The sequence below is a fragment of the Dermacentor silvarum genome, chromosome 6, assembly GCF_013339745.2.
Source record: "Dermacentor silvarum isolate Dsil-2018 chromosome 6, BIME_Dsil_1.4, whole genome shotgun sequence".
NCBI lineage: Eukaryota > Metazoa > Arthropoda > Arachnida > Ixodida > Ixodidae > Dermacentor > Dermacentor silvarum.
The window spans coordinates 180210496-180238000 of NC_051159.1; the positions used below are offsets into that span (position 1 = coordinate 180210496).

Here is a 27505-nt window from a genome sequence, read left to right on the forward strand (position 1 = left end):
CCACTTGACCATCACTCATAAGCTAATCAATAACTCGCGATTCACCAACCATGCAGTAAATGTCCTTCAGTCACACCGTGCTTATGGAATGGAAGCCTATCACTGACTAACGCATGTAATTTATTATGACTCACGAAATTGATGCAAATTTCAAGGTAACCATGACCTAAACGTGCTCCCGAAACATTGACGTGCCAGATGTGACTCTCTCTCACCTAAAATCTTCTTCATGAATTTGTTAGTGCTAAATACCAATGCATTTAGGGGCACATTTAGAGGACGGATTTTTTAAAATGGTCCCACTCAGGATTCCTAGTTATGGAGGTGTCGCCAACACTGGTTAGCCGGCTTCAATTTCAAAATTTTTAGGTATGTTGTAATTCATCATCATCATCACTAGATTTTCCGCCTTGTTCGAATGTCCAGCATAGGACAAATGATTATAAATATACAGCGCACATCCTGCGTTTAAAACAAAAATAACTTGAGCAAAATAGTGGTGGTAGTGCAAAAAATGCGCAGTAGGAAGGACACTGTGCTTAGGAGACACTACAAGATACGCTTAAACAACCTGTATAAGCTGCGTCAATAAAAGCGACGTATAATGCGGACAAAAAATTCTTGCGAAAACAAATCTTATTGATCAGTAACTGCAAAAAACAACAACAACAACATAATGCATCATCATGTTATCACCATGTCTTTACTATATGTTTGTCAGCCTTCTCCGTATTGCACTTATTGCACATAACGCATCATCATGTTATCACCATGTCTTTGCCATATGTTTGTCAGCCTTTTCTGCATTTCACTTATTGCATGTTATAATTGTTATGCCGCTTAACTTGTAAAAGAAACAGCTCCAACAATTTTATGCGACCAGTATACTGATTTCGTTGTAAAGAAGAGAGCGGGAATTGCAAGACACGGTAAACGAAGTAAGAAGCCCAATATATGGAGGCACAGGGAACACAAAAACAGTGAACAAGTCGAAGTATCATTGGTTGTGCATTGTCAAGTGTGTAAAGGTGATAGACGTTGCTGATATGAATGTGCTGTGCGATATCAGCGCGATATCCCGAAGCCTGGTATAGTAATGTTGAGAGCTGAAAGAATTGGTTTCTGTGTTGGCCTGTTCTTGTTGAGTTGCGAATTTGCAAGGTCGTATACAAGTCTGCTGCCGTTTTCCTTTTAATTTGCTTTATATGTATGGTGATGTCTGCCGTCGTAAATAATCAGTTGTAAGACAGCACTTGTGTGGTTGTCCTTACTTCCTAATTCGGATCCTACAGGCGTTGCTGTTTTCATTGCACTGAAAAGAGTCAGCGGTTATTTTGCAGTAAAGTGCTGAAGTCATCACGGATGTTCGTAGGTTCCAGTAGAGAAGCAGGTTTTCTCGCTCTTTTTTTTTTTGGTTGCTTTTGAGCATTAGGCCGGCAACTGTGCGTGTTCGCACCCAGATACTCACATGGATAGTGAGGCATGCCGTTTGTGTAGACTTCACCCGCCTGTCCATTCGCCTGAGCCACTGTGAAACTGGTCACGGTCGGGGAGGGAAGCGCTCCGTTCACCGGATGAGTCGCGGCGCCTGCAGTGCACACAAAACACGGCAGGCGACATCAGCCTTCCAGACGTCGGCGCATTGGAAGCACCGAGAAGCTGAGCTGCCACGGAGAGCTCTGCATGCCGCTGGAGTACAAATATATTAATAAAGTAAAAAAGGCACCAGATGACGACAGAAGACGCTAGCTTGCTAAGCTAGAGCTGCCGTTTGGCTCCTACAACGTTAAATCCTTAGAAAATACGCTTTAAACGCACTTGCTGAAAAAAAGTCGGGTGGAGAGAGATAAAAATTGATTGAAAGTACAGCCGCGCCGAAATAAAAGTTAGAAAACTGAAACTTCAGATGGAATAGTGCGTCATAAAAACTACAGGCACGGCAACTTGGGCGGGTTAGTAGAAATGCATGGTGCTCGCATGCTATATACGTCCTTCTTCGCGCTGTGTATCCACGACCACGCTACAACACATCCATGCAATTTACGCTTCGTCGGCGAAACCCGCAGAATGCGTGCCGCGTGACTCTGCGACTCTGCGACAATGCGCGAACAGCCAAACCATATGCGATGGCCAAGGCAGTTTTTTACTCAATATGGATGGCGTTCAAATTGAGAAGACAGCGCGATTGGTTTTGATGTTTTTGCGATGGCATGTAGTTTTTAGCGACCGTATTCTGCTTGATCATTTTATTCCGCGCCGAAGACGCTCATTGCTTGCTTTACCGTAGCAGTGAAGTAAATGTTGCTTTCAGCAAGCATAATTAATTGTCACGCTGATTCGGCGCTCAGGTTGCGGAGGCGACACTGTCAATTTTCCTCTTAGCGCCTGGAATTCTGCGTTGCGCCGCTAGTGCGGAATGTCTGCTGGCGTCCGCTGTGTGCAACACAGCACGAGACAACGTAAAAACAAGAATTGGGAGACGCGTTTTTCGCAGTCGATTTCTGTTTGCCTCTATTTTCTGTGCGCTGTTGCAACATCGTGATTAAGCTCATTAAGCATTCCCCGATGCAAACACAAAGCTGTCAGAGCACATTACTCGGTAAAAAACGTCCGCTTCCCATTAAGGCTTGACTCTGTTAGTGATGTCTTGCAAGTACACGAACGCTCCGCGACAGTGAGCACTTTCTAGGAATTTGGGCGCGCACGCAGTTCGCTAGAAAAGGCGCCAGCCATTGGCGGACATAATATTACCAAAGGCAGTAATTCATGGACAAAGAGACATTGAGAACAAAAGTCGTTAAGAAAATACGGTCTCCTTTCTAAGGTATTTTATAATGTTATGTGTTCGCGCGCACACACAAATAAGAAGGCTCACGAATAGCACCATAGAGGAATAAAACAACATCCACCAGCGCTGGGCCACGCGTACGCTGAAGCTAAGAAGGGCTCAAAATCTCAACGGCAAATACGAGCCAAACGCGTGGGGAACATGACGCGCCATCCTCTTTCATTGCAAAATGGCCGGCCAGAAGCAGCCCACGCACGATATGGCCACACTCCGAGGGAGCGCGCGCTTTCGATACGCCTGCATGCAATCCGTCACGCCATGCCCACGTTCCGACTCAATCGAGAAAAACCGCGCCGCTCGAGCCGCGTGTAGTACAACTCATTTCTGCCACTCGCATCCACTCCCGGAAGGCGTTTTTCCCACGCAGTTTTCCCGTTCCAGGCGGCTCTCCTCTCCTTGGGGCGGGAGAGAGCGCGGGCAAGAGGGCGCGTGTTGTTGCGTCTCTTCGAGCGCCATGACAAATGAACGGCACTAGCAGCCGAGTACGCGCTCATCGAGAAGGAAAGCGTGGCGGAGAGAAAATAATGAGGCAAGAAAAAGCGGCGGGGCCAATCATGGCAGCCATTTTCCCGCCTCTTCGCTCCGTCAGCCACGGCGGGAGAACCACGACGCGAGCGACCAAACGAAGCGGTGCGCCAGAGAAATCAGCGACGGACCGGCGCGCGTCGCAGGTATCTACAGCGGTGGGAGTGCCCGTCAAAGCTCGTCCCTTCCCCACCGCCACGCGGGAGGCAATCCGCCGCCGCGCGGAATGAGTAACGAGCCCCTGTTTCAGGCTAGACACACGTCGGGCACTTGGCGGGTGCGTGCGCGCCTGTAGCGGGCGTTCCGCTGTCTGTACGCCGCTCCGCTCTCTGGCATGCGGCCGCAAACGCCGCTCGCGCCTTTGCTGTTCGTGCTACCATTCGCGCGGCCGCGCACACAAGACACGAAAGGAAATATGGAGCAAGAGAGAGAGAGATAGCGAAGCCGGCGCTCACCACACGCATTGGGTTTGCAGACTGGAGCGCAAGTGCCGTACATACATGGCCGTACAGGCGGAGAGATTCGAGTGAGGAACATGTGGCGATGTCGTTAACGCCGGCAGCAAGAGCGCAAGAAATCGCTCGCTCGGCGGTGTGTCTGCTCTTTTTCCCGTGATCGCGAGGCGAATGGCTTCGGCGATACGCATAGGGGCAGTGGGTGAAGGGAAGAGTCGTTCGACGAAGTGCAAAGCTATCCCCAAAGGGAGTTTGATGCACAGCGCTTGGAGAGAACGCGCCTGCTGGTACGAGCGAAGTGGCGAAGCACTGATTCAGGGAGAAAAAAAAAAAAAAGGAAATAACGCGCTCGAAGGGGAAAACAGGAACTGACTGCTGCAACTTTCGAAACCGCGCTCAGGAAGAGCGATAGGGATAGGCCTCACACCACGCGCCTACGGCTCTATTATACGTTAACGTCGGTGCCTTTGCGGCACGTAAATGCTATCAACATAATGCTTTGTACGTTGTACACACTTGTCTGAAGGATATAGTGCACAGGCCAGAGGGCGTGATTGAACGGTATGAGTAAGATGCAAGGGGACTCTGGAAATTCAAAGTCTGCACATGTAGCAGGAACGTAACAAGAGTAGAAGCATGAGTGAGACGGCGCCGAAGTTCCGTCAGTTGTCATTATGAAATAATAATTATCCACCGATACGTAGTCTTACAGAGGTCGTTACGGTCGACATTGCCAACTAGAGAACGTCAATGTTGCCTGCGCGAATTTCAAGTTTGCATCGGGTGTTACTAGTCGCTCCAACGTTGTTTTATTGCATTCATTTAGTGGTGTAGGTTTGCTCTCTCGCTGCACGGAAGCAGTGAATCTTAGGTCAAGGAAATAGAGTAGTGCAGCCTCGCACTACCGTGCTGCGAACACTGATGTTGCGCGGTCCTTACTCCGCCCCTGCCAGGCTTCGCTTTAGAGTGCGCTCTATAGAACTGGGGCGCAGCTTGCGACACAGGTTCTCAAAGTTCTTGAATTGAATCGCACAGCCTGCTCAAAATGCGAGCAGAACCTGCATCAAAGCACCATGCAGGGTTGCCAGCCGGTCCAGTGCGACAGCTGCCAGCGGCCGTCTTCAGGGACGGCGCGTTCACAGAGCACAACAGTGGACTCAGCTGGCGAAGGCTTCCTTTGGAAGGGCTCACCAGAAGCAGTCGCGCCCACGACGGAGATCCAGTTATCGAGCACTTGAACTGCTCCGGCGGTATAACTGCTGAGAGACGGCCGGCTGAATGCATTCCGACTGGATTGAATAGCGTTTACTTCGAGCTTAAGTCAAGGATGCTTTTGTGCAGCGCAGCGGACAGTCTACGGGGCGCTGATAAGACTGGACAACAGCTTCGCAAGGAGCAACGTGCCCACGACTCACTCCGCCCGCCGACAGCCATTGGTACCATATGCGGTATGCTGCACATAACTGCTTGCAACAAGATTTACGCAAATATTGCGCTGCCAACGTCGATTTATTCGAGCGCATCTTCAGAAAGCGCGGTTATTCTAACCAATAGGGTTCGCTTTCCTCTTTTACCAGCGACAATAACCCTTTCGTACGAGCAAACTTATGTGTTTCATATTGCGTGAGAAATACATGTACATATACGGTGGCACAAATCCACCACCAACTCCTCCGCCGTTAAAATCACCATATCAAGTATGTTTGAAACTGTCGAATCAAGTTTGCAACATAGACGTGCCAAATTCAACATCGACATGAATGTGAGGCAGCAAGCCCTACTATACTGAGGCGAACCCGTCGTTCAAGGCTGGCGAATAAATATAGCATTGTTTTTGGAAGTAAGAACACGGTACACATATCACAGTGCCTCGGGGCTTTGAAGCTGAAATAGCACTCGCAGCGACTGCCTCCGCGTAGTCAGATTGTGTCGACATGGTAGCACATGGTGAAAGGCTTGCACCGTGTACTTTGGCAACCACATTAACTCCTTCATACAACAGCACTCTACCATTTGTTTTCGGGGTCGCTGCCGTTTTTTTTTTTTACTTCGCCCCATCCGTCACCCATTCCTTCATCAGGAAACGTGTGCATAAATCTTCTTTTATGTTGGCTGACTAACTCTTCATAGCCCGATCACTTTCTTTTCGTGCCAGCAAAACCTCTTTCACTGCCCGTCGTTCAATAAAGCACTAGGCACCTTTACTTGCCTGGTTTGCACAGAAAAAATAAGCATTGTGTGATGTATCTGCAGTACGCAAAGGTGTCAATGGAAGAAATCATTGCGGCCTTCTGACCAAGTCAAGGAGTAAAAGAAAGGACGTTTCGGATTATTCACCGCTTTCATGGTCACTGTGCAGACGAACGTCAGCTGAAAACATGTTGTAAGGTATGGCGTGTAGTGAGCGCGTCTACGCGTCTCTTGTCGAAACTCGCGAAATGTACTCTTCTTTTATGGGTGATCCACGTTTCAGTGGCATATGACTGCAAACCTATATGGGGCTACATTCACTGTTCCTACAGCACTCAGCAGCCGTCGCTTCCGCGATGTCCTATTTTGGTTCAGAAATGAAAAGAATCCTGATTCAAAGAAAAAAAAAAGAGCTTTACGCCTCTTTGGTGCTCCTTGATTCGTCGCATCAATTTTCCGGTTTCGTCGATGTAGAAATGCACACAGTAACCGCGTGCAGAAGGACATAGGGGCAGCTTGAATGTTGATTTCTCATGCTCCTTACGTCACAGCTTGGCATAAAATGTTTTCTCTCACGATTGTGACCAAAGAACCCGTAAATGCTCCGAAAGCGTACTTCCTTTTGCACCTCGTCTTGACCGCAATAAATTCTTCATAATGACAAGTGACAACACGAACTTTCGTCGAAACCTAGAGAATATCAAAGGTTGCAACTGTTTCATTTATTAACGCGAACAAAAAATAATAATAACAGAAAAGCGACAACAACAACAACAACAACAACAACAACAACAACAACAACAACAACAACAACAACAACAACAACAACAACAACAACAACAACAACAACAACAACAACAACAACAACAACAACAACAACAACAACAAAGGAATGCGATTTTGTAGCTTATGGCGTAGACGCGACTTGGGAATAGAGTGTAAGGTCCACTCACCGGAGGTAGGCGTGAGCGCGGGGCTGGCCAGTCCGTTGGGCATGGCACCCATGGTGGGGATCTGTGCGGCGGCCAGCGCCGCCATGGGGTTCATGTATCCTCCCTGGGCGGCCGCCATCAGCGCCGCTTGCTGCTGCATCAGCTGGCACCGCGTGCCACATTCATCAGCTCGGGGGTATTTAGGGCGACGCCCCCGCTCACAACTACACACGCGGAACCTTCGCAACACACTTTGGCTATAAGGGACGCGGATGACGCTGACAGATGGATCGTGAACGACGGGCATGATGAGAGCGCATTCTGACAAATGCAGTAACACACACAACAGGTGCACCGTTCTCTTGTGCGTTTCTCTTTATGTGCTCGGCGGACTAACCATTTAAAACAATGTATAGTCGGACTACCTTTCAAGATGTACTGATAGTTTCAGTTACACTTCAACGGATCACTTAAGTTGGAGCAAATGTAAAATTATCTCCACACAAGCAGCCACCTCTGGTCGTCTGTGGCTAAAAATGGAGCCAACAATGAACTGTGCAGAATTATCAAAAGAAGCACACGTTGCAAGCGTAGTCGGTTAAGAAAAAAAAATCTGAAATAACCGCTGCTTGCAAGAATAACCGTTGAAGTCTCCCTGTGCCTGCGGCACTCGTTCTGTTCATGCTTATATCAAGAAAGTAACGAAAATGATTATTCGAACGCTCTTGACACTAACAATGAGTTGAGCAAAACTTCGTTAAGGTTTATAAGGCGTCGACACAGAACATAAACACAGCGTTCTCAATATCATAACGATGTTGCGTGCGATGGCACCGAGCTAGCGCGCTCGAGCAGCTCCATGTGAAGCAGTGCATGCCATAGTATAGTCGCATACTTTGCGGCCACAAAGTCGCGAGCTCGGCACTATATCTGGAAATCTGTGTCATGAAAACCGCCAGTAATGGTGGCACTCAGCGACTCCATTTAAAATCACCTATAAATCAAGCTTTGTATGTATGAGCGTAACCAGCGGACGTGATATAAGACGGGTGAATGTACGCACTTTGCCAAACATAAAAGAGCCCGAATGGTGCCTGTCATTGATCACTCCGAGCATTCTGATGGATGTCCAACTTTAAACCCAGAACTCTATTTGTCGCCGTACACCGATCTGTGAATGCATTATGGGTGCACGGCTTAAAGTGGACGCTGGTACGCACATCTTTCGAGATCTAAACTCTTGGGTGTATACGCACGGGAATTAAATGTGGATTAAGTGCACAGAGTGGCTTTCACCACAGCAAAATTTCTGCGGCCCGCACCTCACAGTACACGAATTATCAGTCACACAAGCAGTTACTGCAATGCACACGCTCCTTCTATTTCGCAAATTCAGTGCTAGTGAATCGCTGCCGAACTGCGAGTGGCCGCATATTAGGCCAAAACTGGGAAGGATCAAGTTCAGGAGTAAAATTTTGTTTAAGGTAGCCAGATATGCCACCGGATTTCCAAATGAAGCATCTGTTTTTCTTCCATAATAAGCGGGAAACAACCGGCGCAGCCGGTCTCTCACAACGCACAGGTAAACTTTATAAGCAGATAACCTTTAACTTAGCTGGCGCCAGTCACAAGAACCGAGGCGCTCCTTTTGTTAGGATAGCATCTTGGCGATATTTTATCGCCTCGTTCCAGAAGGTTTATAGGCATATGCTGCATAGAGGGCGATGCATACCGTTGCCGTGTGATACAGGGCTCGTCCGACGTGGGGCAGGTACTGTGCCTGCTCCCCGGTTGTCGCTGGCAGTTGCTCCTGTGAAAAAAGAGGCGCCGCCTTGTTTTCCACCCGCCCAGAACACGTGAGCGCATTCTACGCGTTACAAGATTCTTAGCGCAGAAGGACGGTCATCTGAGCGAGGTGCTAAGGTGTTTGAGTGAAAATAAATGAATGGAAAAAAGGGCTAAAGCAATCAGACAATCTAAAATATATGGGTATATATCAAAACGCTGCTGTATTCGAAAAAGCCAACGTCCCGGGCTTGGGAGGCTCCCGTTCTCCGATTCTTATTCTCTGCATATCACCTGAACCGGAGCCTCCGTGAAATTTGATTTTGGTCAACTCCTATGAATGATAATAAAAATAAGAAGCGCCAACTATAGGATCTCTGCTTGTAAAACTTGCAGCATGGGCATTACTGTCGCACAATGAGAAGCCGTCTTGCATCGATGACGGCTCCGCACTACACATCCCCTGAGCTTCGGTACCTTGGCACTCGTAAAGCATTCGGTGTCACAAGAACGAGCAGGTATGCCCGAGTATGAAACACACAACTCAATGGCCACCTGATCTTTCGCTCAATTTCAGTCTTTGCTTTAAAAACTTTTTAGAGCAATTCCCTAAGCAGAACGGCGATCTAAAAGAACTTTACGAAGGTGACGTCCGAGTCTGTCTAATGTACGTAATCAGAAGCCAACTGTTCAAGAACGTCCTCTCTCTCTCTCTCTCTCTCTCGCAGTAGCCGATCGCTGTCATAACTGCAACGGTCTTCGTTGGTACTCAATCAATAATGCGCTTTGTGAAGGCGACTGGATTGTAACCGCTTGTGACGGTCAGCGAACACTTCGTTGCGAGTGTGTTCACACTGAATGCCCTTTATTGTTTCTATCTGTTTCCTCCTATTTTCATTTCCTCTATTCCCTCCTCCTGAAAGAGTAGGCAGGCGTTGTGCCCCTCTCGGTGGCCCGTTGTCTGCTCGCTCCTTCCAAATTTCCTTAGTATATGTGTACAAACCAAATAATAATAATAATAATAATAATAATAATAATAATAATAATAATAATAATAATAATAATAATAATAATAATAATAATAATAATAATAATAATAATAATAATAATAATACCGCTTCCACAAGTGGCAAGCAGTCAATCAGACACGGCCTTGGTTAAACTCCCTGCGTTTTCTTTTTCTTCGTCTTCATTCGATGAATACAGCCGCAAGCCAACTTCACAAGAGTGCGTTCATTTGAAAGGCTGAGTAGCGCCCGCATTAACGAGTAAAATTACCGCGAGAAGGTCGGTGATCAATGGATAGAGACGGCGAGAGAGAAAGATGTTTCTTTAATTAAAGCTAATTAAATTAATAAATAATTAAATTTAGGCGGCTCGACGGGCTAGCTCGCGAGCACGCACCAGTAGCGATGGTAAATGAACCACGGACCAGTTCAACAATACTGATCTTTCAGTTGATCAGTTCGAGGGTGGGCTGCGCCCGTGCGCTGGTCAATCGCGATATCCAGCAAGGTGATAGCTCCTACTTACGGAATTATCATACACGTGACAGACAACTTCGTGAACGTGGCACTTGCAGAAAATTGCTCAAATAGGTAATTAAAGTCGGCTAATTGAACGCACTTATTCAAGTATTTCCGCAAATGCTTGACGCTTCGCCAAACCTCCCGTCTTAAGTTTGTCGCACACACTTGGCGTGCAATCACATGAAATTATGGAGGAACCGCATTTTTTAATACACGAGGCTCTTATGTGTAGGAAAAGCCTTGACACTGAAAGGATGAAGTTTAGTTTATTTGTGAATGTTTAAAATGAGATTATCTTCTATTTATATTGTTGGCCATACGTTGCCGGAATATATGACGTCTTTAGAACAAGGTGGCATAATCTAACGTGGCGTCGCCAGCAAGTTTGACACTTTTACTGATTGTCCTGGAAAACTACTGATTCACGGCAGAGAGAGAGAGAGAGAATTAACTTTAATAATGGTCCTGAAGGGGCCTGGGCACCCCTTACGGGGGCCGGCCCGGTGGCTCCACCCATGTGGGGACTGGGTGGGAGTCGGAGCTCGCCAGCCACCTGTTGGGCCTTCTGGACTGCTTGGTGTTGAAGGGCCCTGTCGGGGCTCCTGAGGTGGTTGATCCAGTCGTCCTCGGTGGCAGGAGACCCGAAGCAAGCGTTTAGCGCGAGGACACTGCCACAGCATGTGATCTAAGTCGCACTTAGGATTTTGGCATTTAGGACATTCTGGCCTTATATCTGGGAGGTATTTGCTGCATATATAGGGGTTGGGGTAACTGTGCGTTTGCAGCAATCTAAGCGTTAATTGTTGTGCTTTATTTAGTGTTGGGTGAGGTGAAGGGAACATTCCATTCACTTGACCGTATTGTACTTGCCACCTACCTAGTTACAACACACTTTCTTTAAATTAGTATTACTGAAAACACTCGAACATGACACTGCACTGGCAAGATCATGTGGCGTCCCCGTCACTTCGTACTGCTACATATACTGAGAAACACCTGCACATGCTGCTGAATTTTGTCGGGATTACTAGGTTATATATATTAGCCTCTCTCAAAAGAAACGATTATTTGGTTGCGTAAATGCTGTCCACGTCGTGGCGTGCTCGTAGAACTCATGGCGCTGGAGAGCTTTTGAGAAGTTCACCAAAGGTTCAAAAGTTTGAACAAGGGGTCATCTCCCTCTCCATAGAGATGCGGACTAGAATTCACCGAGTGTCGTGTGCGCAGAGTATTCGTTTCTTTTGACGAAGGCTATGCCTCCGCTCGGAGGCGAGCGTGAAAAATTGCGCGTCCGCTTGCAGGCACAGAAGAGTACCTGTGCGTAGGCCCCGTACGCGCCAAACTGGTTGAAGATGAAAGGGTTGAGGAGGCCCATGTTGCCCGCCATCTGCTGCATTCGCCGAAGCTGCCGCTCTTTCTCGGTGTCGGCAAATTTCACCACTAGACTAGACGACGCACCCTGTAACGGAAGAAGACACACCCGAACTCTTGAGAAAGAGGATCGTCGCTGAATTCACACTTAGAGTGAATTCCACAAATAAAGGAGATTTCAGGGGCAATGCAGAAAACAGCTTCCAGCGCAATATATATCCCACATAATACAATACAGGTCTGGTGCACGTTCAATATACTTTTAATTAAAAAAGGTGCTTGTAAAACGCGGCTCCACTGAAAAAAAAAAGAAAAAAAAAACTGCGCAAGTTCACTTATAACTATAACGGAGAAATATATCGCGCCTCCATGGCCCGATACGTCGTTCAACACGGATCAGAAGCGTGTAGAGAACTCAGGCAATAGTATGCAAATGAGAAAAGACGGTCGAAGGGGCTCGGATGACGCGCGCCACGGTTACACAAGCGAAGCGGACAGTCGTTCCCTCGGTACGTCCTGAGCTACTTGCATGCAGCACAAGGGCAAGGTAACGCAAACCTCTCCGAAGATTGTCCAGCGAGCTTTTTATAACTTCTTTATTGTAGCAAACACGAGACAAGAACGGGATAAAGTGGCACGCACCAGCTGTTATAAACGGATTGCTGCTATGCGACGTGACGCCAACCGCCTCAAAGCACTAGTTTGCACGAAAAAAGGAGAGTTATAATGTTGTACTTCTATCGTGCCATGAAAACTTGGAGTACGCTTAAGCTTCGCCTTTAAAAGTGGAGCGCGATAGCGTTATTGGACGCCGTTGACGCCGACACCGACACCGTATTTTCTGCGACATGGGGCCCGATCAAAATTGAGAAAGGCTAGGTTTTCAACATTCCCCTCAATGTTGCCTAGAACCAAAGTACAGTGAAACACCATCAGAATTGGAGGAAGCTTAAGCTTTGCCTTTCAGCGTGGAACGCGATAGCATTCAAAGATCTCTGGCTGCTTATCAGGCCTTTTTTCTCGTATATTCAAATTATAATCCGACGCTATCACGTCTGTAGGTTGTGGTTAAGCCGTACTTTACGATATTTTTGACAGATTTTACTTTGAGAAATTCACCTTTTGTTCACTAACTCACACACGGAGGGCCGTGTGGTCTGGGTGGTTCGGGATGATGTGGTTCGGCATGATTATTTCCGCCAGACGCCGACGCCGGATTTTCTGCGACACGGGACCCTTAACGCTGTTGCGTTAAAATAATTCGACTGCGGCCTAATGGGCTGAGAATCGGGCTACTGCGCTAAGGGACCCTGGCTTCGATTCCACCAGGACGTGATTTTTTAACTGAAGAGGTCCCAGAGGAAACGAGACAAGAATCTACCTACCTACTGCAAGGTTCCAGCCAAAAAATGCCTCGCATTTAAGTAGCATTAAAAATCAGCTTAGAGAGAGCGAGTCGCGGGACATGTCTCTGGAGAACGCAACCTCTGTGCTCCGTGAACGTCGGCAATAAAGCGCCACGGTATTGCAAGAACCTGGCTCGCGCAGGCTGTGCCGTCGTGCTGACGGCATGCTTTCCGATAGGCCGGTTTTTGTTCTGCCGGAAGAAGCTTCCTGCGGAGATGATGTTCCGTATACGCCCTGTGCTGGTCGTGCTAGAAGTGGGCAAGTCGTTAGCGCTGGCACTCGACAAACAAAAAACCCCAGACGAGCGAGCAGCCCATATGCGCTCGCTCGCTCTTTACCTGTAAGTGACGCTGGCATCGCAGGCCCTTTGACAGAGCTTCGCGCGGGGCATGCGCAACCTCGCGGGGGCGCTCTTCCTGCGTCGCCAGTTGAGTGCGGCTCACGCGCCCGTACCCAACGCACCCTGGTTGAAGAGCTCGGTGCTTTCGCCGGGCTTTTCCGCGGCCATTGTCGGTGGCCGAGTGCAGCCCCCATTTTCTCTCCAGTGGCGCGAGGCGTCGTCGGCGTCAATGAAAGAGCGCGGGTCGCTCCTTTGTGCGCGCGTCAGGCCAGGATTTAGCCCGTGGGCGGCTTCGAGCCCAAAGGAGTCCTTCCCTCGTATATATATATATATATATATATATATATATATATATATATATATATATATATATATATATACGGGGGCATCTCGTTAAGAAGGCAGTCGCGAGCGCACGCTAGGCACGGTCGCCTCTTGCCCCCTTCGTGCCGAGACACCGACCCCTGCCCTGCCAATGCCGTGAGCGGGGAGGACGCCGGCGTCATTTATCTTTTGGCCTGGCTTGCGACATTTCTCCCCGAACTAACGGCGCACGCCCCTAGGAAACAAAACAACCACGCGCAGAAAGAATGCCGTCGACAGGGAGCACCTCAATTGTTTTTTTCGGCGGTGAGTAAAATGTGCGTGATTAGCCTGAGCAAAATGTGCGTGACGGTTCCACTTTTTGAGGATCGCGAGGAGCAGGCAACGAATTGAGACGAATGACGGCATTGATTTCCTAAAGGTCGCTCCGCAACTCGAAAGGCTTGTGGGAAGGTGGTGCAACGCCAAGCGTCTATGAAAGATAGACAACGCAGACACAGTTACTGTGCAGCTACTGAATATCTAACGAATCTTGTCGTGAAACTCTCTACGGCTCCGGGTAACAAAATTGAATGAGGGATTCGCTGAGTGGGATAACTTAAAACATTATACGCTCTTTCTTGCCGGCAAGTAAGCCCTGCGGGAAATGAAAGTCCGCAGGGTATTAGCGCTGACAGCGAATGGGTGCAGGAAACTGTTGTTATATAAAATTAAGTAAATATACATTATTCAATGTTACTGAACCAAACGGTGCCCCTATCAGCAGTACCCGTGGAGGCTCTCTTTTATTACGGTGTTTTGAGGCGAGAAATAGGGAGATCCTGTGAACATAACCTAGTTGCTAAGATACCACTGAGTCGACGTACAGTGTGTCACAAAAATGCAAAGGACACTGTTCTCGTAGCCAGCGAGCGACATAACCTTTATACTTTGATGCTGCGTTTAACTGTCCTGTGCGTGGTACAGAGGTAATAGGCTTGAATCTTAATGCCAGTGGTGTCTCACGAGTGCGGCGCTGACTCACCGTTTATGTCGGACTTTAGAAGCGAGAGCGGCGAACTCTATACACTATATTGCTAAATATACGTTGGTAACACAACGGAGCGAGTAGTGCAGCATCGCCAGCAACGTATGTATGTATGTATGTATGTATGTATGTATGTATGTATGTATGTATGTATGTATGTATGTATGTATGTATGTATGTATGTATGTATGTATGTATGTATGTATGTATGTATGTATGTATGTATGTATGTATGTATGTATGTATGTATGTATGTATGTATGTATGTATGTATGTATGTATGTATGTATGTATGTATGTATGTATGTATGTATGTATGTATGTATGTATGTATGTATGTATGTGCGTATGTATGTGCGTATGTACGTCTGTATGTATGTATGTATGTATGTACGTATGTACGTCTGTATGTATGTATGTATGTATGTACGTCTGTATGTATGTATGTATGTATGTATGTATGTATGTATGTATGTATGTATGTATGTATGTATGTATGTATGTATGTATGTATGTATGTATGTATGTATGTATGTATGTATGTATGTATGTATGTTAGGGGTGGACGAATATTTAAAGTTTCGAAAATGAATCGACTATTACACACTAAGTATTCGTATTCGAAAAGGACCTATTCAGTATTTTCATACATTAGAAACTAACCAAATATTTCCCAACCAACTGCCATAGTCTGGTTACTGTTCTTCATCAGAAGTACATCAACGAAGTATCACAAATTATTTGAAGTGAAACGACAAAAATATTCGAAGCAAGGCAGAAAAAAAAGACGCAAGCTTTGTTTTGAGTTTCGCTGTCATTTAGTGTTTTAGAAAGTGCACTCCAGTCATGTAGTACGTCACGACTATTGTGGTGTTTTCCTTGCGACGGGCCCTTTTACATATATCTACGGCACATGAGTCCTTCAGCAGCATTTTTTTTCTTTTTCCAGAAGTTCTGATCTTTTGACGGCCACCATTTATTTAGCCGTTTTGGAAGGCTCCTCATGCATCAGCCATTCATTCTTAAAAAGCGTGTTTGCAATAAGGCTCTTAAAAAGTTGAGAGGCTATTGGGATAGTTTTTTCCATGACAATTATTTATATTGTGTTTAAAACTGATGCTTGGCCCTGATAGCTGTTTGTACTTTTTGCCCCATTAAGTAGAGGCATTGTACCTAATTATGCCGAAATAAATTCTGGCGTAAATATATGCGTCTGCATTTGATTATTTAATATTCGACACTAACTATTCGTATTTGATTCGTATTCAAAAAAGTTCATACTCGCCCACCTGTTATTTATTTATTTGTTACGGCCAGTCTGAGTGGATAAAAATACATTGTGTAATGAATTCGAACAAACAAACAAAAATAATGCGGAAACACACTGCTGCCCACATTCTTGCTATGTAATAACGAACAATAACATGAGACAATGTACAACGTATAGCATTTCAAAAAAAAAAAAAAAAGGGTCAACAGGAATAAACAGAAATGATTTAATGCGGTATACAGTTTTGTACAGCGCAAGAGCAGAAAGTAGGAGAATAAAATGAAATTTACACAGTGGTTAGCGTAACAAAGAGCAGCCACACTTTGTTCACTCAGTGTGCTATACAAAATCCGTACAATGTGCTACGCCTCCTCATCCCAGTGGGAAGCCGCTCTTTGCAGCACGACCTTCGACGACCAGCGATACCTGATCGACCGGGCCAGCCGGATAGCAGCAGCCAATGGGACCCTGGACTGAGGGCTCCACCCTCTGGGACGTCATTCCAAAACAACAAATAACGTTTTCTACTACTACTACTACTACTACTACTACTACTACTACTACTACTACTACTACTACTACTACTACTACTACTACTACTACTACTACTACTGCTACTACTACAATTTGTCAATAGCACTCATGAATGAAGAAATGGAGGAACACTCTATCATGTCTACAAGTAAGGTATTCCAGTTCCTAAATGTGCAAAAAAAAAAAAAAAAAACTAAATTACTAAATGTGCTAGCTCTACAAAAGGAATTCTCAACTGTTTGCAATTAACTGTTTTACAATCGCGATGCACAGTAGGAAAGAGCGGGTTAGTGGTTATTATGCTTAAATAAAGGTGCTCCACTTTTATTTTTGACGTGAAGGCGAATGTTCGGGTACGTCTGGGACAAATAATAAGCTTTATTATTATGACTTTTTTTAACTTTATGCGCGGTACATTTAACAGCGATTAAGACGTTGAGGGCGCTGTTTTCTGCGTCATTCTCATTAGTGCGGAATCAGTAATTATAACTAATATGCCAATAAAATCGTTACGACAACGATTACGTACTTATTGCGCACGTAGGTGAACGGGCTCTGAGATATGGCGACAAGCTCTCCGCAGTCAAAGATGACACGGCTTCAGTTAATAATAAGCTTACATGCAGGTGTGTAGAAATGTATCCTATTTGGAGTACTAATCGAATATATTTGGTTCGAGTGGTTGACTTGAGAAACTCCGACTGTGAATTATATATATTTGTTATGCCCGAAATGAGTTGTCTGCAATAGCTGGAGTCTGATGTATGACTGCCGTAAATAAACGTGGCGTTCCAGTTACTTTCTTAACAACATGTCGTTTTATGCACTGAAGCACAAAATTCACTGGAACGCCAATGCATTTCTCCGCAAAGTTCGAGAATTATTATCTGGAAACTGGTGTCATCCTGGGAATTTGTTCCTAGTGGATCCGTCTTGCGAATTCTAGGGCTATAGAATTTTTAAATTGCAATATAGGCCAAAAGGTCATTAGTTATAAACTGAATTATTTAATTTTTGTTAATTAGTCGATTATGCATTTCACTTTTTTGTGCAAGTATAGTCCGCCTCTTCGAGTTGACCCGCTCATGAACTAGAATTGTGCTATCTGTCATAGGCAACCTTTAAAAATTTCTGAAAGTGTTCACTGAAACACCCTGTATGATGTGTATACTGACACACACGTACCCTTTCACTTTCTTTCTTTCTTTCTTTTCTTTACAGCAAGAAATCCGACTTTACGCACTTAAGAAATCGTACGAAATGCACGTTTGTAAACAGCCTGACACTTATATGTCTATGTTTTCTTGGACCCCCCTTTTTTTTCTGACTGACTGAATAAACTTTATTGAAACCAGCAGCAGGTGGTGGCTGGGCCTAGGCCTCCCACGTGGGGACGTCGAGGTGTTGCCTCTTCGCCGCCTCGCAGGCTTTCCGTGCCTTAATTTTTCTTATCACTGCACTTTTCATGGAAAGGTTGTTTTCACCACTGAAATGCTAAACGAAGTCAACATACAAGCCGCATAATATAAACACGCCAAGGATGACGAGGCAGCTTCAGTGAGGTAGATACATTTGGCTTAGAGATCAGGTGGAGAGGTTGGGATCATTTTCTTCCTACTACAACGTGCTATGACTGATGAAAATTACTTTAAAAGGGAACATGCTGTAGAGAACTTAATCTTCAGTAAGGTAGTTCCACTCATCAAAAACTCAAACTCGCATTTAGGTGGAACTTCAACGTTGTCCACTCTTCCTTGGCATGACTTGCATCGTTTTACCATGCGTGTGCTTACATCATACACTCACTTTTTTATACCTTCTTCGGCTAATCATAAGGCGCGGAGTGGTCGATGTTGTTCACGTGGTCGCAGTCGTTAATGTTCCTTTATTAGCCAGCGTAGACCAGATAAGGGTAAGGAGGATAATACACGGATGCGAACAAATTCAGCTACATATACTTTTCTTGTTCTCGTTGCCTACGCACGCGCAGAATATTCCTTATTGATCGGAACCCGTTCGTGAGAGTATGCGCAGAGGAAACGCGAGACTGCAAGGGTGAGCAAACAGCGGATTTCGAAACCGATTTCGGTCTAGTATTTACCGAATGTCGCTCCCGCTCAGTGAAAACGCAATCAGCGTCGCATTTTCTGAACAAACACGGATACGCATGCGCGGTTCTGTAAGCGCGTAAATGTTTGATTTCTATCGATGCCGAAAGCAAAGCTATTTTGATTAACGTTGGAGACAAATACGCTTCCATCGATCGATCCTTTGATGTCTACAGTTCTGCGCAGAGACTCATGTGGAACCAACACGTATTCCATTCGATACTTAGGATAACGTAAGTTTGCCGCTTTAGAGAAATCAAACAGGCGTGAAAACTTGAAGAGCTGAAATTCGATCCAATGAAGATAAATAATTATCGTAGTGCTGGTGAATTTTAACACCACGCAAGCACGCGCATAAAATATACATTGAAGATAAGGCTGAACATATATTTTTTTTCAGAATAATTAAACGGATGAAACGGTGATCCTGCGCCAGGCACCCAGTACGCCTGCCACGGTAGCGCAGGTAGAGGTACGTTGACGGTAAGGATAAATTATTACGAGCAGAAGAGGACATGGTGCTCACAGCGATAATGCTTTGGAGATTAAAAAAAAACTACGTAATTATAACAGGATCACGAAGGAGAGCTCTGAGCAAGATAACTTTTTGCTTCTCGCGTGTAAATTGAGGCTGCGCCCTAGTAAACTATGCAACAAACTTCCACACATGAACCTTTGCGGATAATATTCGATTGTTGTGGCAATTCTGCAAACGTTGCACCACCCGTTGACACCTAAAGAACGAAGTTCATTATCATTTTGCGGAAGCCCGCGAGATGGAGGAGAGTTCACGAGAGGGAAAAATTGTCATCGACCTGACTCTCGCACGAAGCTACAAAGGAAACCAATACGGGTCTCTCATAATACATGAATAAAAGCTCGTCCTGGTCCGGGGTACTTCCTCTTTCCCCTTTCAGAACTATGTATTATTTATGAAAAGCTTTACTAAAAGCAATTTACTTTACCTAATACTTTAGTTAAATATTAAATTATTTTCCACAGAAGGTTTTACTTACGCACAGCGGGACTAAACCGCGCAGTAAATTGAAGGTAGCGCGAAACAACACGGGCAGAGTCGTCGAATGGATACCTGTCCTTGTTTCGCGCTACCTTCACTTTACAGTGGAACAGTACCAACTCGTCCAACTGTCAATCTTGTTGCAGTATAAACTACGTAGGGTGGCAGTTCGTTTCCTGGCATGCTTTGAAGATGGATACGTAAAAACTAGCACCGTCTCAGCAGATTTTCTACTTAGCAGGCCTGCTCTCAGCATTGACAGCCTTTATCTGAGTGGTTGCAAAGTGACTACTGCAATTTAGTTAATGAGTAAAATGAAACTGTTGATTGTTTGATTCATAAGGCATAACTTTAAAGGAGCACTGTAGCTACAAAGCGACGCGCCGTTGTGGAGGCCTCCAAAATAATTTGTGACCCCCCGGGGTTCTTTAACGCGCACATAAACCAAAGTATATGAGCACCTATGAATTTTGTCTGCATACGGATGTGGCTGCTACCCCGTCGTGACCTAACGCTGAATAGCACAGCATGGTAGCCAACGCGATGTGTAAAATTAAAAGTTAGAACTTGTCCGTCACTTCAAGGAATCCAGATAAAGTAATTATAAGTAATTAACAAATCGGCTAGTGGCAAATGAAAACATGTGTTGAAGAAACAAACAAAACAAAAGACAGGTGATTTATTCTGAAGCTTTTACAGTCTAACTGACAAAAAAAAAAAACGAAAAAAAATTCTGCCTATAATAAACCGTAGAGCTCAATCGTAGTTAAATGAAATATGAGAAAAATTATGATCAACTGAGGGTCACGGACGGTGGTTCCTGCAGCTATAAACAAAATCACCCATGACAGTGACACGAAGATAAGGCATCAGAACGCTGGTTCAACGTGTCACCTATGCAGATAATTTAGCAGATGAAAAAAAAAATAAGCTATTTTCAACCTACCGCCGTTGAGAGTAGGTGAAATAAAATATTTTTATTACGCTCGTAAATATAATTTTCTCATTCTAGTTGGCTGGAAAATGCAACCTGGAGCTTCGTTTCGAGAGGCAGATAAATACAACTTAGAAACAAAGAAACATAAGAAACAGCAATGAAACACACCTTATCTCCCTTGCCGTGTAAGTAACAATATCTCAGAGTAGCGAGCGTTAAATATTGATAAGCTATGTGGGAAGTTAAATGCGTCAGTGTATTGGAGTCGACATTCACGCTGGTGTGGCTCATTTTGTTCCTTCCCTGCGGTGGGTGGAATCTCGTACTTTAAAGAAAAACACTACTGGTACTGCGGGTAATAAGATGGACACTGTATTTTGCAGGCAAGAACTCTTGATTTCACAGTTGTGAGTGACCTGAATCAGGGACAGTTGCCCTGTTGTTGCTTGTGGGGTATTGCTGCCCCAGAATTGGACCTTAAAGGTCGCACAACAAAAATACTTGCCACTTGAGGCAAGAATGGTATTAGAAGAGAGGTTAGGGGCGAGGGGTTGGGGGGGGGGGGATTGCCCTCTCGCATGGGCAGAAAGACTTGTCACTACACATGCGTGAGCGAACAAGCAGTGAACTTACCGGCATTGTCTGGCTGCCGTGGAGAGCATTGATAGCTGCCTGCGCTTCAGTGTGTGTACTAAACTTGACAAATGCACAACCTGCACGAGGAAAGAGAAAGCAACACTCTGATGAGTGCAATGTTTTAATACGATACGACGCTCAACCTTTGCAGCATTCGCAGTCAAAACTGATAATTAAACCAGCACAGTTTGTAAACAACATATTGGCGCACTCCGGGCGGCCATGTCATATCAAAGGAACAACGCTCGCCGGGTGCACGAAGATGACACGTAGCATAACAGTTTTCGGTGTCCCTGCACCACCGACAACAAGTTTGCGTATTGTGTTAATCAACTTGTTGACAGCGTAAGAATTGAAACGCAAGAAAGGGGGAGGGGAGGGAGTAGGAAATACAGTGAAATGGCGGGCGAACAGCCGTGTCAGCCAGATTTCACTTCCTTGACAGTTTGCAACAGGTAGAGTACAGTCCGCTCTTAAAGGGAACACTCACTCTGCCTTCCGCCATCGATTACTGCTGAGGCATGGGACGAAGTTCTACACACTATTTTTTATGCATAGATGTTTCATCAGCGACCCATCTTTTCGATAAAGTTGATGAGCTGTCGCAGTTCCATTGTTTTGCTGCGAGGTAAATTCCACCTCTAGAAAGCGGAGCATACTCTCGTTAGCAGAAATTTAATAGCAAATCGACAGCCTAAGTTCATATGGAAACAATTTAATCACTATGCTACACACTTTGGAGTTTCCCATGGCGAAACATTCATACAAGCAAATGTACACACGCGAAATATAGATTTAGAAATATATGTATGTACAACATGTCGCCAGAACAGGACACAAGTGAGATGCAAAAAAATTACACAAGTGAAAGTCGGTTGAAGTACGAGAGTCGAGTTACAATTCATGCTTTTTGAGGCTCTCAATGTCAACTGCTATAGATGGGCCGCTTCTAACAAACAACCCCTTATTCTTCCTGTGGGCCTGTCTTCTTAGGCTAGGAATGTATACAAGAATGACATAATTTACCAAAACATTGTACAAGCGCATATCAAAGAAGAGTAGTATAAAAAAAACTGGCAGGCACTTCATTACTATTAGCTGCCACTTATGTGATAAGATGAATGAGGTGAAAGAACCCGTTCTGAAGGCAACATTAATGAATATATCACTTCGAAGTATGTTAATAAGATATTTATTAAAGACAACAAGAGTGCAAGCGTATGATGATGATGACATATTACCAGAATCTGACACTGGATCTCAAATTACGTGGGAAGTCAATAAAGTCAGCAAAACTGTATCGTAGATTTTGAGGCCTTAGCGGTGGGCAAAGGAAGGTCGTGCGTTTGTCACGTTGGTGTGGTGTCCTGTGCACGGGTCGAAAAGCGCGCACACTACGTTAATTCGACTCAAGTTTTCATCGCCGAGTTTACTTAGTTCCTGGCCGTGTTGATTTAATCACTCGCTCTCAAGCCACTGAGCGATTTAGACAGTTTAAAAATGGAGACAGCACATATTACCAGTACGCTACCAAATATATTTTCCGCTTGTCGCGACTTGATCAGGCTCTCACCTGACGAAGTCGCGACAAACGCAAAATCTAATTTACCTGGCTAAAATCCTGCTCTGTGTAAGTGACGTCTTCCTGAGGTGGTCACAAGAAAGAAACGCACTTTGCAAAACGTGATGCATCACACATATATTCTTCCATTAGATGCGAACTCGGTTACGTCACCGATCTGTTACCTTCTGTAATAGCTTCCGCTGCGTTTCGCTGTCACTGCCGGGTGATATAATGCTGCGAACTCGGAGCTCTGCGCGCGACTTTCTTATCTAACGGAGAGTTTTGCTACACGGGCTTCGGCAATCGCTGCACCGTGCGACAGAGCCGTTCCTGTGGTGCCCTGCACTCCCATCGACGCCCGCTCGTAACTCCCTCAAGGTGCCAAACACGCTCAGCCCAGGTATAGTCATTCCCACCCCAATCACCAGCTCTCATTCTCCCAAGTGGCCACCGGTCTGGCACCCCACGGCATTCGCTCTCCGGCCTTATCTCCGTCGGCTAGTTTTCTCCCGACCCGTAATAGATAGCGCCCCGCCTTCGAGATTACACAGCACTAAGGCCTACGCTACACAAATAGAAAAATATCAAGGGCTAAGCACTGAAGCTGGGAGTGTTGCACGGCAACCGAGGGTTCTTTAATGCGGCTACCTGCGTATATCTTTGGCTTCGTGCAGCGTATACGTTGTTCAAATCACGGAATCAATCGAACGACAAAAACTCTCCTTCGCGAATTTCTCAGAGAGTTCCATCCTGTGTCGCAACTGCGGGTTCAGCGTTCAAATCTGCGGCTCAAACGTTCTCAATCTCGATAAACTGGCGAAGTTGGGACAGCACTGAGAGGTAACTACACCGAGGGAACTCGCTGGAATGATGAAGAGAAATGACGAGGAGAGTGACATTTCTCATTTCCCTATACAAGCACATATTTATATACATTACCAACAATGGTTGAAATATCACCAAGGACCTGACGTCGTCACCCGTTTCATTTCATCCGTAGTAGATTTCCAACGTACCACTCGTCGTACACACATTTCTTCTTGGACCGCGGAAAAAAGAAGGCAGTTTAGGGACACCTTCGTACCGTTTCTAGAATAGGTAAAGCAATGTTAGACCATGGCGTATGAATCCCAACAAGCGCGAAGAGAGGAGTCGAGCGCCCGCTAATAATTTAGCAGGGCACTGCATGAGCGGCCTACATAATCCGTTCTGAGTAGCCGGAATTGGCAAACCTTTCCATATTTACCATATTTAAACGCACTTGGAAGATAGCCGACGCGGTCATGTTTTTTACTAGATCAACTCAGCCACACTGAGAAGACGTAACGAAAAATGTAGTTTTTTCTTGTTTTGTTTTATAGATGGATGTGATGTGGCAAATTCCCGAAAAATGACCTGCGCAGGAGCTCTGAGGTTTTCGCGGTCATTCTGAAGCGAAAAAAGAAGGAAGAAACGAGAGATTATACGTTTCTTTTTTGTTCATGAAAGCGAGCAGCGTGGCGGTGTATATGACCGATCTGAACTTTTCCACATGTTTTGTTTGTCGACTTACAGAAGGGAAGAGCGGAGGCCGGTTGATGACGCACATGCTAGTTATATGCCGGCACACTTTGCGAAACTCCACTTCGCTTCTAGTCATATTTTATTCCCGTAATGACCGTGCTGATCGAAACGACCTGAATGCCGTCTCAAGGCGCCAATTCAGGTTATATGAGAGCGCAGCAAGTGTAAATAAAACAACGCTAGGAGATAAGGGGAAATGCTAGGAGATAAGGGGAAGGAAAGAAAACAGAAAAAAGTGAGTTCATTCCTCACTGGTTGCGCAACGAGAAAACGAAACCGGCGCCCCACAGATGGCAGCAGCAGCAGCAGCAGCAGCAGCAGATCAGCGGAAAACGATCGCCGGAGGAGACGGAGGGGGAAGCGCCGGTACCACGCCGGCTTAGAAAGCAAATGAAGCACGGAGGCGGCGGCGAGATGCCGAAGCGGAGAATAACCGGGTGAAGATGTGGAGAGAAAAGAAGAGAAAACAAAAGGGAGAAAAGGGTGCGATCGGCGTCCGCGATAGCCATCGCACAGCCAGCACGTGCCGACCCGCACTTCGCTATATCCTTTCCGGAATCTTTCCCACATTTCCCGGGGACCCCCGCATCGCCTCGGGTGCAATGGGAGCGCGCATTAAGACGGTGGCGCAGAAGAAGGCGCGGTGGGTGGGGGGCCCACCTTTTAATCCGGCCGCCGTCTGGGCCCGTTTGCCCCGCTGCATCGACCTCCCCCGTCCGGACTATACGGCGCACATTTGGAAGCGGGAGTCGCGCGCAGAACTGAAATCGATTTCGAATAACGGGAAACGAGAAGGGAAAGGCGCTATATACGGAGGTACACGTAGGAGAAAGACATCTTCAAAACTTTGACTGAGGGCGAGTGCGCCAGCTCGCTCGCTTGCCGGAGGACCCAATCTTTCGGCAGAAAGCGCCAAATGAGTCGGTAGGCCGGATAGGGCCGCAGGGTTCAAGACAACGAATCAAAAAGATAATATAACGTTCGTGGAGATTGAAGACAGCCGTCGATGCAGAGAAAGAGATATCGAAGCTGAAAGTTCGCCCGTCGTCATTCGGCTCACTGCAGGCGCGCCATGCGAATGTCAGGTGTAAGGACGGGGAAGTTCCTTTGAAATTTAAATCGGTGCTGGACAACGCAAGCGGGGTTAATTTGGCAGGCGGTGTTGCTGTACTCGTTCGGTGAGCGAAGAGCGACTGTCACACGTATTTTCAATAGCCCGCATCTCCGTCCAGTCAAGGGCTGAGATGGAAAACGCTGGGCTTGGCTTCTGTGCCGCCTGTTCTTAGAAGTAGCAGCTATTTATTTATTTACTTATTTACTTGTTTATTCTTTTAACAGTGACAATAGTCAGGCGTTACTTCATTAATATCTCGCGGCGTCCGTCTGAAGCATCATTATGGTTATCATAATCTTCTTTCTTTAGCCATTGTGCCACATCATCATGTTTGTCGGGGTTGCCTAAATTCAGCCATCACTGCGTTTGTGTCATCGTTGCCGTGCAGCGCTGGTTCAAAATACCCTGCAACGAGAGTTTCAGGTTCTGTGACGCTCATCTGGCGCAAAACGTATCGACAATTCACTAACGTAAGTAATGCAGCATGTTGCGTCTTAGTTGCAAAAGGAACTTCAGGGTTGACCTTGAATTGCGATTTTAGCGGTAAGCAGTATTTTTTTCTGCGAGATCTAAGGGTACGGCCACGCTAGCGGCAAAAACGCGCGTTTTTGCCGCTAGCGTGGCCGTACCCTAAGAGCAACGTCCGCAAATAGCCAAGCAATTGCGTGGCTTACACCAGCTTTACCCAAGCTCATGGTTTTCATTTGTTGATATCTTGCACTCTTTGTCTTAGCGCTAATGCATTACACCGCAGAAATTATAGTTGTCGCATTTAGAGGCATCTTAATACCATATGTGCGAGGTAAAAAAAAAAAAAAAGAAAGGCTGGTGAAGTACTCAACGTCACATATGAACACAAATATGTATACCTACATCTTGGTCTGCCTGGTGCTGTATCTTGTCCAGAGAGAGAGAGAAAATGACTTAATGAAAGGCAGGGAGGTTAACCAGGACTGAGCCCGGTTGGCTACCCTACACTGGGGGAAGGGAAAAGGGGAGAGAGAGATTAAAGGAAGAATAGAAAGTCCGCTTTTGATATCGCCGACGTTGCAACAGATCTCTGTTCTATCACTGATAATAAATCAGTCCGGATCATAGACGGTCACTCAGTCCTGTAGTCTTCAAAAATCGCAGCAGCGCTTTTGTGGCCTTTTGCAGCTGTGATATTCGTGGCCATCTTCCCAAGATCTTGCTCAAGGGGAACGGTCTTCTATCTAGCCTATTGAGAACGTTGCAGAGGTGATGTCTTTCGTTTTGAAATGATGGACAGTAGCATAGTAGGTGTTCTATAGCCTCATCGACACCGCAGGCATTACACTCGGCGCTATCAGCCATTCCAATCAAACACGTGTAAGCATTGGTGAATGCAACACACAAGCGTAAGCGGTACAGCATTGTTTCCTCATTTCGAGGAAATCCAGGCAACAGCCGCAGCTGCATAGATGGGTCGAGAGAATGCAGCCGATGCTGGGTGAATTCAGTTGTATGCCACTTCTCCAATGTCATACTGTGCGCTAGCTTGCTTAGGTGTTGGGCTGCGTCAGTCCTCGATAAAGGCACAGAAACAAGATTTGCTCCTTCGTGTGCTTTCCTAGCAGCTTCGTCGGCGATGTCGTTGCCGGAAATACCGCAATGACCCGGCAGCCACTGAAACACGACGTCGTGTCCTTTTGCGATCGTATGGTGGTGCATTTCTCGTATCTCCGAGACGAGTTGTTCGCAGGACCCGCGACGAAGAGCTGACAAAAGACATTGTAGGGCCGCCCTTGAATCACATAATATTGCCCACCGATTAGCCGGTTGGTTGTTAATATATACAATGGCACCTCGGAGGGCAACAAGCTCCGAAGCGGTCGATGATGTCACGTGAGAAGTCTTGTATGTGATCCTCATAGATCGTGATGGTATAACCACTGCGCCGGTGGAGCTGGTCTGAGTGGAAGAGCCATCCGTATATATGTGGACTCGGTCAGAGTAGAAAGTGTGCAAGTAATCGAGAGCTGCTTGCTTCAAGGCCAAGGTAGGCAG

General features: G+C 46.0%; 1 protein-coding gene across 3 annotated transcripts in view; it reads right to left on the bottom strand.

The window, feature by feature from the left end:
* LOC119456489 (CUGBP Elav-like family member 4) overlaps positions 1 to 27505 on the bottom strand; it is a 276346-nt gene that overhangs the window by 24037 nt on the left and 224804 nt on the right. For 2 of the 3 annotated variants that reach the window (XM_037718303.2, XM_037718300.2), the window contains exons 4-8: positions 21234 to 21313; positions 11580 to 11723; positions 8683 to 8760; positions 6972 to 7113; positions 1469 to 1588 (exon numbers count right to left, since the gene is read on the bottom strand). In XM_037718303.2, the coding sequence (XP_037574231.1) occupies positions 1469 to 1588; positions 6972 to 7113; positions 8683 to 8760; positions 11580 to 11723; positions 21234 to 21313 (564 nt within the window). The remainder of the gene's footprint in view (positions 1 to 1468; positions 1589 to 6971; positions 7114 to 8682; positions 8761 to 11579; positions 11724 to 21233; positions 21314 to 27505) is intronic. The other variant, XM_037718301.2, reaches the window with a different exon arrangement.